The 21,702-nt window shown below is 43.5% G+C and overlaps 1 protein-coding gene across 7 annotated transcripts in view; it reads right to left on the bottom strand.

Annotated features, from left to right (window-relative positions):
- Positions 1-21,702, bottom strand: part of RASAL2 (RAS protein activator like 2) — a 163,955-nt gene that overhangs the window by 87,320 nt on the left and 54,933 nt on the right. For 2 of the 7 annotated variants that reach the window (XM_059854615.1, XM_059854617.1), the window contains exon 1: positions 18,665-19,504. The exons of 3 other annotated variants lie outside the window; for them this stretch is intronic. In XM_059854615.1, coding sequence (XP_059710598.1) covers positions 18,665-19,232 — 568 coding nt within the window. In that variant the 5' untranslated portion in view covers positions 19,233-19,504. Of the gene's footprint in view, positions 1-18,664; positions 19,505-21,702 lie in introns of those variants that run through there. 2 more of the 7 variants (XM_059854614.1, XM_059854616.1) reach the window with 1 other exon arrangement.

Below are 21,702 nucleotides of genomic sequence, written 5' to 3'. Positions count from 1 at the left end.
CTGAATCACAACAAACTTAGAAATATGACCAGCATACATTAGAAATACCACCACTCATTTTGCCATTTTGTTTCAAAGCACAATGTGGGCTTCCTTTCTAGGAAACTTCCCATAGCTACTGTGAGATCCAGCAGTGCTCACTTGCCCCTCTAAATCACTCTGTGGCACAGCTCCATTTCAGCTAAGAGGTGCCTACATTTTCATGGTCAGCAACAGATCCCTGGTGTAGCAGGTGGCATTTTAAGTGCAGAAAGTGTGAGCAGATCCTTTGGGATGAGAGGCATGCCATTCATGTAGGATGTTATTACAGAGGTAAGTATCTGGTGTGAATTCTTCCCGTTACATATCACAGACACACTCAAAGTTCAGTCCACATGCAACTAGCAGCCCTCAATTCAGCTGAATCCAGTTGCTCTCCTCCAGCAGCTGCAGGCAATGATCACCAAATTCTTAGATGGAAATCTAATATCCTGGGTAGGAGGTAGAGAAGGCTTAGTCAAACCATCAGGTTTCAGAGATCTCAGAAGCTCTCACACCAACCGCTTACAGCCAAAACACTACCTGGAAAATCCATTCTGCACAGAATAAAGTCATAAAAGCTTTAAGTAGGTGAAAACAGTATTTTAGAAGCTGGCAGAAGCCATGACCAGTGCCATGACTTTCTCAGATTCCAATGTATTTGGCACTGTAGCACACGTTCTTCACAAGATCTTTAATTTTTCTAGTATAGGCCAATCTTGCCAATCTAACCTATTAACTTTCCACTGCTCTTTTATTGAGTGGCAGTGATCAGACACAGTTTCAAGACTGGTTTTCCACTCTCCCAGTGAAGAATCTCATGAACCACAGGGAGATTAAAGTAAAAACTGTTCAGTCAGGTGCAGTTTTCATGTCCCATATCCTCAAAGAAACGTGACTCTGGCAATCTTCGTGCTTGTTGTGTATGCTTCCATTTCCCTACCATCAGTATGTTATGGGGTTCAGCTGTCTGTCTCTGCTCCCACACACACTTAGGATGGTTCTTTGCATGCTGGGCCTCAAAAGATGAGTCTGGACTCTAGGTTTTTTCGGTCTTCAGAATTGTTTATTGTTTCTTATCTACAATGCCCCTTCTCTGCCCGATCTGGATCTGACCAGCACGGCAGCCAAAGGCACTCTGACCACCCCCAAGGCGGTCGCATCTTTTATAACAAAAACTATGTATATCATATTTACCTTTTATCCCCAATACCTATCACCCTCGTCACCAAGTGCACCCTCACCCCAGACCAATCCACAAGTGCCAACACCACTCCAGAAGATGGACGACAGGAAGAAGAAAGAAGAGCCTTGTGACACGCCCTGATTCCTCCATCTTGTCTCTATAACCCCCCTGTACCAAAACCCCAAAATCTGTGATTTACCCTATAATTATGTCTTCCCTTCACCACTCACACCCGAGTGATTCTCGCAGGTTCCATTTCCTCATACATCGGTGGCACATCCCTAGATGGATCAAAATCAAGACACCAAGTGCTTTTGGCAACATTCCAAGACTCCCGAGCCCTCTCTAAGGGTTCTCTCGGTAGCTCTGGACATCAGGAGTGATGTGCTGAGTTCCCACAGTATGTCAGCTCTGGGAGAAGGAATCTCTTAAAATTGAGAGATGGGAAATCTGAAGGTGTCTGCTGTTCAGTGCTTACAGGTGAGGTTTGAAGGATTTTCCCTTCCTCTGAATGAGGACTGTGTGTCTCTTCTGCCCTCAGGAAAAGGCATAGCTTTTCCCTAGCAGCTGCTGGAAAGCTTTGCTGAGATCTGTGATGGGCTGGGAGAAGAGTCACCTTGCTGCTCAGAATTTCTCACATGCAGCAGTCTCACCTCGACACCAAGGACAAAAAATTAACCTTTAAAACTCAAAAGTGAGAATCAACATTTTGTCTACTACCAGAGCTGCCAGCCAGATTCTTAAATTTCCTAAGGATTTTCTGCACCAAGAAAACACGTCAGAAGCAATTTTTAAGTGGGGAGGAATAAACCATCAGATGAGCGAATGCCTTAGCAGCCAAGGGCTGTCTCCTCTGCAACCAGCAGGAGACAAAATACAGAATGCTACTGTTCAACAAGCCTGGCATCTCCCAGCAGGATGGGATCTCTGGCTGACATCATTGCCACCCCTTCAATTCCTTCCCTAGGAGAGATCTGACTTGTTTGTGCAAGAGTCAGCCGGCGGCGAGCAAGGTACAGCAGCCTCCCTCCTGCAGCTGAGCTCCCAGACAGCTCTGCCAACTTCCCCTGGGCCCAAGTCCATACATCTGCCCTGTTCTTGCAACGTCACCACTGTGCCTATCTACAGCTCGGCAGATTTCACACCAGGGCTGAGACTACAGCAGAGATCAGCCAAGATTTCCCTTCTCACCTCCCCGTAACACACGCAATTCCAAACCCAAACCTTTCCCAAGGCCTGTGCTCACACATTTGCCACCCTCAGCCCCTGACATTTCCTCAAAGGCCTCAGTGTTCCCCGGTACCCAAGGGCTCTGCAGAAGCTTGAGAGCACAAATTCAGTTAGGCCACAACCATGCGAGCAGTTTCACCGAGATTTTATTTTCAAAAGGAAAAATTATGGAGCTGTTCCAAAAAAGAAACCACATGTCTTAAAATCTTACGACTAGTTTAGTGAGCAGATGCTGAGTGTGCCAACAGTCCCAAACTTTCTTGCAAAGTCCTAAAAAATGAGAGCTAAGGAGCTAATAGCAGAGGCAAAAATTAGGCATAAAGCTCACAGGGTAATTCTGACTAGAAAGCAGAAAGTTGCACCAAGCAGCTTGCTGTCATCAAGCAGCTTCTTTGAGCAAAAGGTGTGGAAAGCTCTTAATAGCAGTTTAAAGCTACCAATTAGCTTGAACACTACTGAGCTCCTCTAAGCTTCTTACTTGCTGCATAGCTGATTGCTAAATGTTAAACTTCCAGAGGGTAACTGATCCTCGCCTTGCTCTCTGTCCCCATCCTCCTGGGCTCTGTCCAGCCCGGTTCAGGGGACACAGCATGCAAGACGTGCCTGTCAGGAGACATCAGCACTTTCTCAGATGGATCAGTGCCAGCAGCTTCCAATCAGGCAATCACCGTGCACTTGGTGGCTCAACAAGTGGAACCAGAAATCACAGCCCAGCCAAGGTGGGGACTTTACAAAACATGCAGGTGCGCCCCGCGCTCGGCCCGGCCTCCCCGCACGCCCACGAACAAGGGGCTCTTTGTGCAGCCTCGTAAATCTCATGACATCACCGCAACACAAGCTGCTGTCCCTGTAAAAAACCAATTTGGTTCCCAGGATAACTAAGATTTCAAATAACCCGCAGTCGCTTGAAGCCATGGCTGTGACCCTTCCTTCAATACTCAAGCAGGTTTCTTTTCTTTCTTATTCAGGTCTCATTCCCTGCCCAGGACCACTCATCTTTGCTCCTGAATATTAAGTACATTTTTCTCTCACAGTTAAATTCCCACTTGACCTACAAAACACTTTGGAATCTCAAAACAGAAATGGTTATTACAAACCTGTAGAGAGGATTATAAAAGATTACATGCCTCTATTACATAGCTGCCAAGTTCTGAGAAGGTTCTCAAGTGACACTTCTCCCCAAAGCAAGGAGAGGCTTTTCGTGAGAGGTTTAGAAAGCAGAAAATGGAGAATAGCACAAAAGTTAATTATTCTTGTTAGGAAAAAAAAGTCTGCAGTTTTTCCTCCTAATTTATGCATGGTCCTTTTCTTATCCAGTTCTATGCCCTTCACCTTGCTCTGTCCTCTGCAGTGCTTGCTCTCACCAACCCCTAATCTCCATCTCACAGCCTCTTCAGCACCAGGCATCCAGAGTGGGCTGTTCCCTCTTCATTCTTTAGTTTGTGCAGCAGTGCAGGAAGAGGACAAAAGAAAAATCCTCCTGAACTTTAAAAGGACCTTGGTCCAAGGCAGCTGAGCAAAAAAAAAAACCCAACAAAACAAAACAATTTAAAAGCAAAAGCTGCTCAGTTCCTGCACACATTTTTGGTGCACACACAGAAAAATGTACCAGTGTACTTGGGGTCAAAATTAAAGATGTGTGGCACAAGCAGTGCCCAGAGCTTGGCAAAAGCACCAGTACCAAAGTTCACAGACTGCTTTACTCCCACCCTTGCCAAGAAGGCATCAGCCAGATGACATTCTTCTGTCACAGGCCACTTTCAAAAGAGCAGGACCCTTCTGCTTTTTCTGTCAAGGAGGAAGGTATGGGAAGGACAAAGGTAGGGAAGCATTTCTGCAGAGACAAGAAGGAGCCACAGGAAGGGAGCAGTGATGAGACAGTGCCCACAACAAGCTCCAGATGAACAACTGAAAACCAAACAGGCTGTCTTTCCTTGCAGCCTGAACTACACCATGCAGGCTGTCTCTTTTAGAAGCTTTCACCTTTGGCTTTATTTCCAGAAAGCAGGTATTTTCATGGTCACTGATGTCACCCTATAAACTTCATTTCTCAGAGCAGTGGCAGGAATGCTGAACTCCCCAGCTCTGAAAGAGAAACACACCCTATATTACCTCAAACCACCCCTCCCTGTGTGTGGTGGTGCTCATGACAAGAAAGAATAAGGGAAAAATGAAGAATAATATGTAAAAAAATCCCCCACAAAGATCTCACATGATGCTTTAAACACTTGCTCACGCTGCCACCACTGCACAGCCAGCTGCTGATGTACAGTTTTAGCTGTTTTCAGTCTGAATGTTTCTTAACTGTTTCTGGGTAGACACACAAGCTATTAGGTGTCTCTTTTGGGTTGGGCTTTTTCTTGCCACAACAGACTACGGGGAAAAGGGAAAAAGAGGACTTGAGAGCATTGCTGCTGTCTCATAGAGGGAAGCTTATTTCCCTTGTCAAAGGGAGAGTTCACAGGACACTAAAATCTTCTGCAATAATGTGCATGGTTTTGCATATTTTGCAGGTCGTTCAGGCATATAGGCTAAAGTTAGCTTTTGTATTTTAACCACTTGAAACAAATGACTGAGTAAGGCACGCCCTCAAGGGATTCAAATATCATGTACAAGAAGCCCTGCAGTCCTCCCTCTGCTATTTAGACAGACCCACTCTGCTTCCTTCTGGCATCTTCAAAATGTTTTCAGAAGAACCTGCAACCACCAGGTTATTACACATGAATTTGTGGATTTGACCTACTTAAAAGCAAAAGCACCAGAGCGCTCCTCATTCCATTTTCCTCCTTAACATCTGAAAAGCCTTTCTGTAGCTCAGTAAATCAACACTAATATTCAAAAGACGGGACTTTTTTCATCATTTTATGATTATGACACAAAACTTAAAAGGAACGAGACTGGATCTTATAAAAGTGCAATGGGGATCCTGAGCCATATTTACATTTATGCAAAGAGATGTCTTGTGGCAAATAACCTGAATCCCACATTTAATGCAGTATGGCAATGACCTGTAGTACCTCTTTCATCAGCTCTACCCTTTAACTTTCAGTTAAAGGTTATGTGAGGTTGGTTTCCCTATGTAATTTAACCCAGCTACTGCAGCTGGTTTAGGGAGGGAAGCCAGCTTGGGGAGAAAAATCCCCTTTGGTTCAGCATAAGGCGGCCATCACCAAGATGGTCAAAGCAGGACACTGAGCTGCAGGCTGGCATCAGGGCTCAGGAACCTCCTGACTCAGAACTCTCCTCATTACCACACAGCGTCGGCATTGGCAAACCAAGCTTCATTTTGTTCCAAAATTTCAGAATACAGTGGGTGATTTCTTTCTTCTTGCTTACTCTGCTTGATCTTGCCCAGAGAAGCTGGGTGGAAGTTTCAAAAACCAGGCTGGGCTGGCCTGGAAGCAATCCAGTCTAGAGGAAGATGTCCTTGCCCACGGCAGAGGGCTGCAAGTGGAGGATCTTCAAGATCCCATCCAACCCCAACTCCTTAGGGATTCTGTGCTGTGGGAAACCAGCTGTGAAAGAAAGAGGCAACACAGGAAGAAGTAACAGTGCCAGGCAGAGAACTGCAAGTGCTGAGCTAACCCTGTGCCAGGGGAAGGATGTTTCCTGCAGGCCAGCCTGGTCTGGACATTTTCGCCATGCTGAGCTCCCGAGCTGCCACCTGAACAGGTGGAGCAGGCTCCCCACGCTTTTGGCAAACCCCAAGCAGCATGATTAACGTATCCTTTGAGGATGGGCTGGCTAATTAAAAGGATCTGGAGGTAGGGTGCAGTATTTCAGGTACTCTTCAGCTGGGTTTTCCCTCAACTCAATGTTTCCTTCTCCTTGCAGTAGCTTAGGCTGTGACAAATAAAGGCCACATCCTTGTCCCAAACACTCACTACTCAGAGCCCTCACCTTCTGACTTTCTTCTTCCTTACTCCTGCTCTGTTCCTCAAAACTTGTAAAATATAAAGCTCACGAAGGACAAATCTTTTGTTCTTCATTACACTGTTTTTTAGCTGATTTGTATTCTCAAGATGGATTTTTATACCAAAAAAATATATATTTAAAATTATATTTTAATTTATATTTACATGTAATGTCTAAGCACAAACATGCACTTGTCCCCAAATGTCCTCCCTTCTGTATGCTTTGCAAACTGACAGCACAAAGCTCCCAGGGCAAATCCAAACCCCCCTTCTATCTGAAAGGGACTCCTCTCCAAAATCCTAGAAGGAGAGCACATGAACTCAGCAAGGATAAATAATAACCATTGGAGAGAAAATGTCTGTCCTACAGCAATGTAAAGAGTAATTTATAGGTCACAACCTTGCAGAAGCAGGCCTGGTAACATCTAATTAGCAGTCCTGCTGAGCAATTGCATCTCATAACAGTAAACCCAATCAGACTGGGGGAAAAGGAGAGGGCAATTTTTATAGAAACACAATAATTACAATATTTTTGAAGAGATTTGCTTTATGTTGCTGTTTTGTGGGGATCCCCTGCCCAGTAGGAATAATCAACCCACACAAGTGAATTAATGAGTTATTACTGAATTACACTTCACTCCTATTGGGAAACAATTTAGAAGGGCAGCACAGATTTTTATTAATTATTTTATTTTTAAATTGAAATGCTAAGAATTCTGTTTGCTGCCAGAAGATGGGTGGAGGAGCCAAGGAAAGTTCACATACCCAGGAGACTAGTAACTAGAACCAACTTGGACAATACATTTGAGAAGCATTTCCTTCCAGCTACTGTAGAGAGCTGTCCTTAACATGCCTTTACTTAAGCAGCCAACTTTCCATCACTGAGTACAATGAGATTTCAAAACACACAAGAAATCAGAGTATAAACAGACACAAACATCCCACTTAGTGACATAACAAAAGAAAATCTGGGGCAAAAAGCTTGAGCTTCTCTATTTTGTGTCCTTCATAAAACAGCCTGGCATTTTAGACAAACTCTGCTCCTCTTTTTTCTTCCCTTTTTTGCCTCTTTTTTTTTTTTTTTTTTTTTTTTTTTTTTTTTTTTTTTAGTGACAGTATTAGCACAAAATACCTGGCTTAGCTGCCTAAGCAATGGTGCTCCTGAACAAAAAAAAATATTTCTGGGGATTGAGGGATAAATCTCACCCAATATGGAATTGGAGGGATGGAGTTCCAGAGGAAACAAGCAGCTGACAAAACAGGAATGAGGCAGCAGCAGCAGGGCCAGCAGGAAGGAGTGGTGAACTGGGCAGAGCTGGTCCCTGCCAGCTGCACAAAGCAAGAATGTTGAAAATACGTACGAAGATCATGTCACAGAGAGCAGGAATGGCAAACAGATGAGAGGCAGCCCCAAAGAGTGAAAGACTAAGGAACAACTCCCTTTCTTCAAGACTTTTAGTTTGCCAGAGACAGATGGTGCTGCTTCCACATGGTTAGAGCTGGATGGTACCCTACCCCCCAACCCCTGATGGATGTCAAGCTTATTTTTGTAAATCTCTGGTGATAAAAACTATCCATGGCATCTTGCTCATTTCCTCCTCACTACTTGGCCAAAAACTTCAAGCTCTGCTTTCCTTGCCACATCTACAGTCCAGCACTATTTGTCCTGCTCTCAGTGACTAATGATGATTGTGCACATCCCTTGTCTTTGCAAAAGCCTTTTTTAACAAGAGCACAAGAACTGAAAATGGTACCTCAGTACCTGGGACCACTTTTGTTAGCCCTGAAGCAATCAGACACAATGATGAAAAGAAAAAAAAAAAGTCTATATTTTCCCCCAAACTCTCATGTGATTAAAATCCATTAAAATGCAAACAGACATGAATTTTATTTTATCCATCAGTGACCACACTTCACTGTCCCTGGGCTATGGCTGTCTCTTTGTGAATTCTCTGCACGTAAGAGCAGCCAAGCTCTAGGTTTAGGAGCAATCAATCTAGCAAACCTTACTAAATATATATGTCTGTGTATGTTTAATAATGATTTCCATTTTTCACGTTGATTTACATTGATCATTGGGAAGTACATTCAGCTTCATGTTTGCTTAGCTCTGAATAAACAAAGCGAAGACTGTTGGGTATCCACAGACAAATGAGACATTACAGATGTAGACAAAACCTATCATCACCCTGAAAGCATTTCTCTTTGAAATTATAAAGCCACGCAGAAATTATTCAGAGTGGAGATTGCTGTATGTGTTTTTAATTCAGGCTGGGCCTGTTGGGGGCAGGGAGGGAGTCTGATGAGCCTCTCTGTTGTCACTTTTCTCCTCCTGCATACCTGATAATTCAGAAATGTCTGACTCTATGTTTTTTCTTTCCCTTGCATTCCCTAGTTTCCACTTCTCAGGAAGGTCTCCTTAGGTCCATATGTCTCATTGCATTTACAACACCATTTACCAGGATTTCTACCATTAAAATTACGATGAGCACATCAGCATCCATTTGATCATGCAATTCCACATCAAGCACAGCCATGCAAATCCAGCACAGTTAGTGCCCCAGCTGGCTTCACACTGCACAGGAGTATTTCTTTCTCATCTGCAGACCCTGCTCCCTTTTGCAGATAAAAACCCCCTGTTTCAGGGCGGTGTTGGAAATGATAGTTTCCACAGTAACAGTGGGAAGGTGTCAGAAGTCTGGGTACATATGCTGCACAGCACAGCCAGACTCCTGCATTTGGTGGCTGCTGGCTCTACAAGATGCTACATATGCACCCAATAAATTGCTTTGGTTCCTGTGCAAACAGAAATTTTTCAATTAGTATGTTTGAGCCATTCATGTCTTTTATCAAAGTAACTCAAAACTCCTGTTCCACACATATAATTCCCACAGAAAAATAATAACAATGCATTTTACAATTATATTTAAGGGCCTTCATTTCTCTTTATAGGCATGAAGCAGTCACAGAAAGCTCAAAAGAAACTCCACAGTGAAGAAGGGAAATCAGATTTCCTGGAAAGAAGTCTTCCCCTTTTAGAGTATATCCAAGCAGAAGCTGAGGAACTGCCATTATAATGAGCTCCTCGGGTAGGTTTGGTGGCAGCCTGCTCCCTGCTGCTGTGGGTCCAGCAGCTGAAAATACCTTGTTAGCACAGCTAAAGCAGTGAACACAGCAGCCACAGCAGTGTCTGTGTGAGGAGGGGGACAACAGCATTAGCAGACCCCACAGCATCCCCAGAACCCCAGCCCTGGCCTCTGCTCAGCAGCACTTGAGTGTGTAGGAGGGCACCAGCCTGATGCTGGATTTTTCAGGATTTGTCTCTGCACTGCCAAGATGCAGAAAACTTTGCACCACCTTTTCCTGACATGTGTTGGTTTGCTCTTTCCTTAGTATTCATCACAGAGACTGATTGTGCTGAAGTACCAGGGAGACCGCCCCAGACATTTTCTTGAGATTATGTAGAAACAGTAAAATTACAAAAAAAGACACAGAAAAGATATACAAACCTCTTGATGCCCAACCCCACAAAGGCACAAGGGTCTCACCTGCCAGGGTACTCAACACTCTCCTAGATGCCCTGTGCTGTCAACCAACTCTTCTGGACTGAAAGGATTTTACCAACACGGGTCAGCCCTAACACTGTTTTACTGCAAAGAGCCAAATTATCACATGACAGTTGCATATGCAAGTGGGGGTGGAAGTCACAGTTGGAAATAACGAAAATCAACATCAAGACAATGATTTGTCTCTGCCACAAAAGACTGAACACTTATCCCTTTCTTCCCCACTGCTTTTCAAAACTTCATCCCAATTTCTGTAAGAGTAAGTCTCAGTATCATTTAAGTACTACGTCAATAAAGGAACAGGCTATCATTCAAGACATCAGTGGCTAGAACCACACATTTTATCAGCTACAGGAGGGCTGACAGGAAACCTACAAATAAACCACAGTGCAGCCAGAATCCTCCCCTTGCTGAGCACCACACGCTCAGCCAGCCCAGCCTGCAAAAGCAGCACCAAAGTACATCAGGCATGCAAAGATTCACTGCTTCACAAAGCTGGCAGAGGAAATGGTTACTGAGAGAGGCTATTTATACAGGACACAGCCAAAATAACCCAGCAGTAATGTTAAAAAAAGCACTGCGTGAGTGGAGATAACTGAAGGCAACTGGGAGCTGTTCAGATCTATGTGTTCACCTTCTTCCCTTCACAGGCAGTTCTCTCAGGGGCACTGTGCTGCCAACAAAGCCTTTTCTTGTGTGCAAGTGCAGCCAGAACTAATAGGAGAGAGAAGGTAGATGTAGACACACTGCCAGAGTTTGAAGTTTGGCAGATTTTTTTGTAGCACTGTGTCAAAATCTGCCAAACCTGCCTGCCAAAGCATCTGTGTCACTAAATGACTGTTAGAGGAAAACTGCTTTTAAGAGTATCTACAGCAAAAGGGCTACTGTTTTTTCTCTGTGAAAATGGGTTGTAAATTCATAGGTGTAAGTAGAAGAAAATCAACAGCAACTCATCTTAGGATGAGTGAGGTGCAGCTAAAACTCTGACCATACTATCGTCACAGAAATATCTGATAGTGTCAGAAGATTTTACCTGGGATCAGTCAGAATATGGGATACAGGAAAGCTCTTCAATACCTATAAAACATGCAAAAGCAGCTGAAGTCACAATTAAAATGAGTAAGCAAGTCTGCTTACAACTTGCCATTGGACTTGACAGAGTACTTTCTTGCACCTTTTAGAAAGAGGGATTTGTCTTTGGCAAGGAAGGGCTAAAAGAATCAGAGATCTTTGCACAATTAACAAATTTCAGGAACTAGAATTCAAACCTCAAAAACCCACATAATTCTGATCCTTCAAGTCTCAAACCTATAGACAGCATCAATAGCAACGTGTGGTGACAGCTGACACAAATAAATGCATTTGACTGCAGCAGTGGGTTTGCTCACTCCTGGTCTCACACATCACTGTCACTCCTCTCTGCAGCAGTTTCCAGACAAGTGGTTTTTCTCAGAAGCATAGAACCCCAGAATGGTTTGGATTGAAATGGACCTAAAGATCATTTTGTTCCACTCCCTGCCATGGGCAGGGACAGCTTTGACTAGACCAGGTTGCTCCAAGCCCTGATCTGGCCATGGATGCTCCCAGGGATGGGGCAGCCACAGCTTCTCTGGGCACCCTGTGCCACAGCCTCATCACTCTCACAGGGAAGAATCTCTTCTGAATATGGAAACTAAACCCACCCTCTTTCAGTTAAAAACCTTAACCTCATATCCTATCACTACATGTCCTTACTAAATTCCCATATTTTGAGAAAGATCTTCTATACCAAATGCACAGATTAAAATGACCAGCTTATTCCCCACAAGGCACAAAGACAGGGAATGCCTACTCTCTAAAACATGAGCTTCTTTAAGAAGCTATTTTGGTAGTTTTTTTTCTATCACCTTCTCTGTAGGAAATATTTTTTAACTTCATTTGAACAAGTGGTCCCGTAAGTTGTAAAAAGCTCTCTCGCCCACAGAAGAGCAGATGTCGAGCTTCAGCTTTCCTCAGAGAAAGAGGAAAGGAGAGTCAGTTGGTTTCGATGCTAACATGTCAAGAGTTTCATGCATTAGCCTATTGTTTACATAAACAGTTTCCTTTAAACAAGTGATGTTTTACAGGATTATGAAGTATTTATTTCAGAAGAGTCTATAAAGAGTCTCTTGAGTAACTACCACAGAGAAAGTATCACCACAGAAAGCATAAAGCTCAATGATAACACAAGTTAATTAGTTAAAGCAGGCAATCAAGTAACTCTATAGCAAAGTAATGGGATAAATAAGTGCACAGAGATAATCTTGCACATGTTTACTTCTAAAATGCCATTGCTTTGAGTCCCAAATCACATACTGTTAGCACTGCAAATCTGCACCATTCGTTATTTGGAAAAAAAACCAAAGGCCTAAAACCCAAATACTTTCCTCTGGGTTTGTTATTTTAAGGAAAAAAGGGTCAATGTGCCTCAGAAGTGCTCTCTCTGTAAGCACGCAGGCAATTCTCATCTCGCGCCAAGCTCCATCACGGGCAGCGTCTGTGCAAATGCAAACCAGGGAGCTTTGCCTGAAGAAAATCTTACCACGGCAGAAGTTACCCTCTCACTGCAGGCCCCAAATGTATGTGTGTCAGGAAGAGTTAAGGCTCCCATTTCCAGTGTCAAATAAGCTTAGCTGGAACTGAACCGCTGGGTACACTTCCCTTTTCAGTACCGTCTCGCAGCTGCGATTTAGGGATGTCTTGAAGAAGAACACAGAATTTTGAGAAGAGTGTTATGCAGTTTCTTTCACACTTCTCAAGCCTGGGCTTGCTGACCCCTCAAGGGGATTGGCAAGGACCAGTCTGGGCCCTTCCTGGGCTGTGGGGCAGATGCTGACATCCCACAGACAGCCCTGGGCCATGAGCATCTCCTGCTGCCATCCAGGACATCCTTCCCTGCTGGGTCTCACAGCCCAAGCTTCTCTTTCTGGAGACTCCACAGCTGGAACACAGAGCTTTGTCAGAGACTCCAAATCCTCCAGACACAGCTTCTCCTTTGGAAAGCAAAGACTGTTTTTCCTCCTCCAGCCACCTCTTTTTGACCCTGTCTGGCCTGTTATCAAAGGAAAAGCTTCTCTCACCAAAACCCCAGAGCTTTACCTCACCGGGAGCCCTTTCTCCTAATCTCCACACTTCCACTCTTTGGCTGCCTCTAAGAAAGCTGCATCTCTTCAAAGCCCGCTCTCCCTGCTAAGAAAACACATGAGACAAGACGTCTCCAGGACACGATTACCCTCTCCTCAGATAATTCCCATGCAATAATTTCTCATGATCAAGGTAATCACAGATAATATTCCTGCATGCACCAGCTGTCATACTACTCTGCACAAGCAGCACGAAGTACAACATCCCAACAGTCCTACAGATACAGGCCACAAAAATGGCAAAAAGGAACATAACACCCTGCCAGTCACTTGCCATGATTTCATGAGTCAGAAAAGAACTCTTACAAATATAAATATCCTCATTCATCCCACTGAATGTGAATTTCTGGATTCCGACAAAGTGGTCTGGGGATTAAATACATGAAAATCACCAATCAACACTGAAATGACTGCAACTGCTTGCACAGAGACACTGTCCGTTAAGTGGAATCAAAATCAGATAAGCATAATTTTATTGGCTTCAGATACTACAGCTAATTATCTTGTTCTGTGTTCATAAATATTCAGCTGTGCAGCATTAGCCTATAGCCCACATTAAACATTACAATGCCTGGGATGAACCAGGCAGAAGGAAGTAGTGGCAGGAATATTTAAGTGATACTTAAAGCTGTCAAATGCCAGAAATGTTCCCTGTGCATCCTCAGATCACTGTAATTTCAAATATACCATGTTAACACAACATTTACTACCATGAGACCACACTACAGTTCAAAAAAAGAGAGAGAAATCAGGCAGCAATGTGTTATTTTTATATTTATAACTACACAATTATTTTTATATTTATAACTACACAAAACTACAGTTTAATACAATGAGGGATTTTGTACAAGAAGCTATCTCAAATCTGCTCTGATAATTAAAAGTGCAGGAGTTTGAACATTAAGACTACACCTTTCCACAACAACATCAGATTTCACAGCACAAGGCACTTGCATAGCATTTAAAGGAACACTTGAATAAGTTCAATTGTGTAAAACTTCCCTAATAAAAACCCCACCAAAAATAAACTACTTAAGAGCAGGAGATATTTGGGAGTGGAGGAACATGAGTCAGTAGAAGGGCTTCTAAAATGAGCAAGTGGTTTTAAAAACATGAATACAGAAAAACTGCTCCAATGAGTAATAAATACTAAATTCCTACTCAGGAAGAAACAGCTTTGTATTTTGGGAATTGCTGAAAGAAACAAAACAGGGAACTGCCTTGGTTTTGAGTTATAAATGGGAAAATACAAATCTCTAGATAAGTTTATATGGAAATATGTATGAAATGTAATTTAATAAACCTACAACGTAAAGATCTTAAAAGGGGTATAGAGTTCAAATTACTTTAGTGAATAATAAAAAAACCCAAGCACTTCTGGAAAAGCAAGGATATAAGATACTCTCTCACTCAAGGCACAAAAAATCCTCTACAAAATGAATGAAAGCTTGAAATCAAAATTAAAAGACCAAAGAAACATATCTTTATCTAGGTGACAAAAGAGAAGGAAGGAATTCTGAAGAACTGTCTTTATAAAAACATTAACAAGAGAGTGATTGTGAAAACCAAACACACACTAAGTAAAAGAAACCAGTGTTTATCCTCACCCCCTCAAACCAAACCAGAGATACCCAGGGAAGATACAGGTAAGATATTCTACTGGAGGATTATTTTGTCATCAGTCTACAATTAAACACACACCACCCTGAGATCCAGATAAGCAACAGTGAATAAATGTTATCTGAGAACTCTCTCACAAACCCATTCTCAAGAGTGTGAAAGGGTCACTGGTAATACTCAGAAATAATAAGAACAGGTGCAGCTGCTCACCCACAACCCTGGATCCAAGGCTTTGTCTGCATAGCTCCTTCCTTATCTTCTTCTTTCTACACATATCATGGTATGCTCTCAATCAACAAGTTTATCAGAATGACACTTCTCCTTCCTCAAGCGAACATATATACTAGAAATTAACATGATCTTAGATTTCTTAAGCAGTAAATTGCCAGATTAAGTCTTTTCCTGACCCAGAGATGGGGCAACTGAGAGGTGCTTTAAAAATTTTTATTCTATTTTCAGTCTCATGAGAAGAGTGAGACAATACTGATGTTATAATCCATGCTATTACCATCAGAAGCCAACTATTTCCTAATTACAATAGACTAAAAGTGTTAAATAATAATAGTAAATAACAGTAATAATAATAGCAGTGAGTATAAAACCTTTTACCTTCAGGCTTTGCACATGCCAGGGGAAATGCTGGTTCCAAATGCCTGGCTCAAGGAGTGGTTAGAAATCAGCAGATATGCACCAAAAGCACTTCATTCACACCCAAACCCGGCCCAGGCTGCTCCTGGGAGAGCCCACGCAGCACACCAGGAAAGAGCTCTGCTATTCCTGCTGAGTGCCCGCTCCATCTGTGCCCTTCTCCCCAAAGCCAGGCTGCAGTGGGGTGCAGAATGCCTGCCATGCACTTTGGGGAGGCTCTGCAGCCAGCCAAGGCTCTGGGCAGAGCCAAAGGACGCAGCTCTCCTGGGGTTCAGCATCCTTTCATCGCCTAAGAGGATGAGTGAGTCCATCCAGGAGGGATTTGCACAGCCAAGAACTGATGAAACAGCGTCTGAACATGCTTCCTAGACTGTGAGACAACTGGAAAATATTTACCCAGATCTTGTTTTTTCTTTTCTTTTTAAATCTCACTTCCCTCTTCAAGCTGCCATTAAAGCAATTGGTCCTCTTTTGGGAGTTAAGCATTTCCTGAAGAAGGGAACCATTCTGCCATTCTGGCACAGAGATGAAGCAAAACATAAGGGGCCAAGCAAGCATTAGAAGGAAGACAAACTTTTTTTTTAAAAAAAAGTATTTCAGAGGAAAGTGGAAATACTTTTAATTGAGTGAGGCTGTGGAAGTAGAGGGCTTGGCTTTGTGGACAGAAGAGGGATGGAACGTGCCCCCCTGGGTTCTCCTGGTCCAAGTCCAACGTGTGCCTCTCCCACTGTGTATTTCACAACACAGAAAAGGTCTCTTGGGCTTCAGTCATTGTGACAAGAATTTCTGTCCAAACAGACATTTCCTGGGGCACTTTTGATCAAGCTTTTCAGTGTAAAGCTGTTTGCATACTTTGGAGAAACCCCATGTCTCACACCATCCTGTGGTTAGTTTGAGTGCCTGAGCACTCTCACCACAGATCTCAGCTGCCTGAGGATTACCAAGTTCTGCTTCTTGAGGAGAGGAAAACATCCCTTTTCTTGGATTTTTCCTTGAACAGCAAACAGGACTATAGGCATGGAAAGACACCCTCTGCCCACCCAAGCACCAAAACAGTCAGTGGACAATTCAGTGACCCCCACTGAATTAAACTAGGGTGGTTTTTGGAAGAACACAAGATTTGATCTCTTCTGAGCATCCAGACTGTGGCTGAAGAACATGACAGACAGACATTTCTCTCACCCCTTTTATCTTCAAGTCACCTCCCACAGACCTCAGCTCTAAACCCCAGGAGCTCACAAGTTTTACCACTGTTTTAGCAGGTCTCAGCCTGCAGTCTTGCACAGGGCAGGAGCCTCTGCCCAGCAGCTCCAGCTAATTATGGCACAGGCAGCACTTCTTTAAGGAAAAATAAAACCAGTGGAGGGTAACTGGTTGTCCTTTGATTGTATATCCCACACAGCTGCACCTCTTACAGGGTGAACTAGTTCTGTTAAACACAAGCTGTCATCCACCTGAGGGATCAGAGATAGAATGTTTGTGATGGCAAAGGGTGAAAAGAAACCCCATAGAGACTGCCCATCCCACCAAAAGCTCTGTTTTCCTATGAAGTGGCCCAAGCAGGACCTGGCTTTTGCAAGTGATTTTGTGGGTGACTTCATCAAACTTATTTCCCCAAACACCTTCTCAGCTACAATTTCCTCCCTCGAGAGAGTTTGACTTTTAATCTAGAGACCCATTGTTTTTCCTCTCTGTTCCTGAACTGTGACTCCCTTTGCAAAACCAGTTTTGGCAGGCTCAGACAGAGGTTTGGCCTACCCAAAAAAGAGCCAAAAGGCTCTGTCACTGTCCCATAAGTGACACAAAGCATTTACCAACTGGTGCTTTCTCACAAATAATCCTTTTACTTTGTTTACTTTACATGCTAGTAAAAAGCAAAGCACCCCAATAACACAATAGAGACTGGCAATACCTGTGAATTATGAGAGAACCATTTGGTATCAAAGAGCACCAGAACAGAGGAAAGAAGACTGCTCAGCCCTTCATACACTGTGGCATTTTGATCCAAATGCTCATATCACATAGAATACCTTCCCAGAAGGTCTCAACAACAGTGAGAGCCTGTAGTAGAAATCTTTGTTCCTAATTTGAATAAATTCAGATGAGAGAAAAAACCCAACTAACTCCTTATCAACAGAAAAGAAAAAGAAGAAAAGTAGTTCTGTTACTTGCTTTTGCCCCCTCATGTGTCCCACACAATTCATTAAGCATCATCAACCCAAATTTCTATTGAAAAAGGTCTTGGAGAAATGAACCAGTGACTGTAAATAAATAGGCTTGAATAGATACAGTCCTTCTTAGTTATTTCTTGGTTTTGGTCATTTGTTTTTGTTTTAAAGCAAGGTGACAGCTTCCAAATAGCAAACACAAGCCTGTCAGGGACATTTCACTGTGACTGAAAGACTGAACACCTCTGCAGACATAGTATATTCTTCTTTCACTACTATTACTGAATTTTTTGGACTACTGATGACTTGTCCAGCAGCCTCAACCATATCCAGATGTTATCAGGTTTTTAACATGATAGTATGGAGGACTCTGCAAAGTGCTGAGGTTTTGGGGAGAAGGAACGTTTAAATTTGTAATAAAACCCAAAATAAAGTTTGTGGATTTTTTTTCCAGGCATCATCATCAGTTACTGGATTCAAGCTGGGTAGCCCACTAGAAAGTTTCAGAAAAGCCTGAGCAAAAAAGGCAAGCTTATCCCCTTTTTCCCCCACCCTGCCTTAAGAGAGTTATCAACAGGGTAGATTTAAATGAAATCTCAGACTGGCATCTTGCTGACCTCAATCCCAGCTGGCTAAATCCTTGCAACACGCCTGTCCTTGGCATCTACCAGAGAGCAGACACCAATCCAGCTGCTTGATTATGAAATGGAGAATCTGGTATGAGGAACTAGATCCATTCCACTGTCTGGAACTCTGTTTAAAAGACAGCTTAATTTCTCTCTCTCCCTGCTACTTCATTGACAGGAGCAGGCTTGATATCTCAATCAGGGCAGCACAACACCACAGAGGGTAGATACTGTGCCTGCAGGACTGCATGTACCACACACTTGAGAAGGAAATGCTACCGCTACCACCAGGAGATGCTTGTTTTAAAGGGACCTCCGAGTTTTAAAGCACACACTGAAACATCTCATACCACTTCCTTATCAGGAAAGGACCGTGTTTCAGTTGCTTTTTAAAAGTTAAGATAGAACATCAGAGCATCACTGTCATGTTAATAAAGACAAGTAACAAAACAGTTTAAACAACTATGGTGTGTCTCACTACACTCATCTGTTACACAAACAGAACCAAACAAAAGTGAGCTCATTACCTGTACTCAAAACAATTGGATTGTCCTCTGTCTTCCCTGCAGTTATGCACTCACTGACAGGCTCCCCTTTGCGACTCATGATCTTTGCAAAGCCACTTGAGAGAGAGGAGAGGATGCCCTGGATGAAGTAGCCCTGGGGCTCGGCAGGCAGGGATGGCCGCGCAGTCCCGCTCCCGTGGGGCTCGGACAGCGAGCGGCTGAAGGGAACCCGCCCCAGCCTGCTCTTTGTCGGGAAGAGGGGCTCAGGTGGGTCCTCCAGGAGACTGTCAGCACTGGTAGCATCTATGCTTACAGAACTTTTACCAAGACTTGGGTCACTGCATTCCCCTTTCAAACTGGAGGAGTCTGCTCTTCTGCTCACCCTCCAGGGAGGCCAAGGATGCGTTTGCCACCTGTATGCTCCAAGAGGTTTCTCTGAGTCAAAACTCATCTGTTTATTCAACTTCTTGCTTTTCACTCGGTGGTAAAAATGATAGTCCTTCAAGGCAGCTGCGCCAGCATCTTGTTCTGACAAAGATCTTCTGAAGGTCCTGGGAGAAAGACTATGATGCTTTTTGAAAGCACTCATTTTCCACCCTTTGGATTCTGACGCTTCACTTACATTCCTTGTTGCTTAGTAGTCACGTAGCTGTAGTTCCTCACTCACCATTTTACATCCCCAGTTACTTTGTTCATGGCTGTGAACTGCAAAACAGCAGAGGCTCTTCCTGAAGACGCTGAGCACCAATCCCAGAACCGGGTATTCCTACATCCCCACAAGAAGGTTGTGCCCTCACCTGTAGCACACCAACTTCTAACAGCACACAAAGCCTTGCTGAGCTTGCTATCGCTTCCTGGCCTGTCACATTTCTGCACCAAGCTCTCAGGAAATGACTAAAAGAGCCCAGCAATGAAAACCCACAGTGCTGCTCTGTACCAATCACACTTCACTTTTTTCAGTCTACATTAAAGATTTGGTTAAATATAAAAAAAAAAGGAATGCAAAAGTACTTTGCTCTAGAGACGCAGCAACGTCTCAGAAAAGCGTTGAAAAATTGCAGTACTCAACTAAGAGTCATGCACATGTTCTTCAGTTAAGGAGCAAAGTATATTAATATATATAGTGAAGTATAAAGTTTCTCTTTACCACAGGTATGTTGTATCACTTAAGAGTACCTCAGAGCTGCCTTTTGGAGAAAGGTAATACAGACAGATTTATCAGAATCAAGTGCTGGAAGCACGAGACAGGAAAGCAGAGAGGAGGAATGGAGGAAGGAGAACAAACCCTGCAATTCAATGCAGTGAGAGTGTAAATACACTGAAGGGAAAAAAGTAAAGAGGAGGAGAGAAGGGTGGGTGGGACTTCACCAAACACAGACCAAAGGGAAGGGTTTGAGGCATAGCAAACAGAACAGGGCAGCAGGAAGATACTCCTTTTTCTCCTCCCCCTTTTTTCTTCCCTTTTTAAACAGCAGAATAGGGGATTATTTTTCATAAATCTAGTTGCAATAAATGAGATGGAAAAAATAGTCCTATCTGCTTAACCAAGAGGAAAAAACCTCTTGCCTTCACTACAATTTAAGAAACAGCTGACCGTTCTAAAATCTCATAAAGAAAATATCCGCTGGTGAACGAAGAGCATGCTTGCCAAGTTTTAGACCAGAACACTTAAATCTCAAGTCTACACAAATCCCTTAAAATAGGGGGTTTATAATGGAAATGCTGACACACCCTTGGCAATAAAGTAACAATGAAAACTACTCCTCTGGTTAAATAAAATGATAATCTGGTCTGGCAGACCAATAAAGCTTAACTGACCCACTATGGGATCCCTCCTTAAAGCTAGGCTGCAGTCACCAGCCAAAGTACATTCCTGACAGCTGCAGATGCAAAAACTTCCTTACTTACATGTATATGTGGGAAAGGGTACCACTGCTCCCTAGAACACAGAGGGAGTTACCCTAAAACCTCCTTCAAATCAAAAAATAATTCCTCTACTGAGTAGCAAGTTAGATTTTTCAATTCTAAACAACAGAAGCATCTAAAAATGACCATGCTTAAGAAGTCACAAAAAATAACCCCAAAAACAGAAACAGCTTGGACACTGCAATGCAGTTTCTGCATCAAATAATGATGCTGCCTCTTGTGCTTTGTCAACATCACATTGCTCAGAGCATTACTCTGGAATGACAAAATGTACCTATACCACACCTCTGCTACAATTTCCATCCGGAACGATGAAGTTTCAAAGAGGCACAAGCAGTGAACACAGAGATACTCCCGTGAAAATGAGACACAGACTTGACCAGAAAATAGTTAGCTGGCTTTTGTCTTCTGCTTTTTGACCCCAAGGGTTGCTGATCACCTTTGGTTGCAGCCCATCTGTCCCCATGGACTCACAGGTTCTTCAAAGTAACTCCTGACTTGACCCTCATCTATTGCTGGTGGCTGTTCCCCTCCTTGATCCCTTTCACCAAGTGCAGAGGCCACAGGTGTCCATGTTTTCAAGACTGAGGCAAAACCAGAAGCACAAAGAACCCCAGGGTTTTTTTGGGTCTACTGTTACTGGGTCCCCTACCCCTTCAAGCAACAGGTCCTCCTTCTCCTTGTTGAGCCTTTTGCTGCTCATGTGGCAGCCGTGCTTTGGCCAAATGCTTTGAATGAGGCAGGCTGGTAAAGCAGGCTTTGTGGAACGTCAGGAGTACAAATAAATCCGACAGATGATGATGGGGCTGGCTCCAATGGCACAAGCCATAATCAGCAGGGAAAGCTGAGAATGTGAGGCAGGTTTCTGGTCAGCTCTGCAAGCTGGGTTTGCACAAGTTTCCACTAACACATTGACATCTCCTTCTGGGCTGGGAGCACAGAAGGGCAGGAGAGGACAGAAAACGCAGACAGACGGTGCAGGAGCTGAAACCCTCCTGGGGGTGCTTGCAGTGGATTTCTAGTGTGCTTTGTAATCTCTGCCAGGCTGGGCACCCACACAGACTCTTGAAACAGCCCTTAGAGAGCCCTTACCTGCCCTATTGGAACACTTGGTACCCCTGAGGAATGACTCA

This window comes from Haemorhous mexicanus, chromosome 9 (genome assembly GCF_027477595.1).
Source record: "Haemorhous mexicanus isolate bHaeMex1 chromosome 9, bHaeMex1.pri, whole genome shotgun sequence".
Classification (NCBI taxonomy): Eukaryota; Metazoa; Chordata; class Aves; order Passeriformes; family Fringillidae; genus Haemorhous; species Haemorhous mexicanus.
Note: the sequence above shows the minus strand (reverse complement) of the source record. Positions and strands in the feature narration are given on the sequence as shown.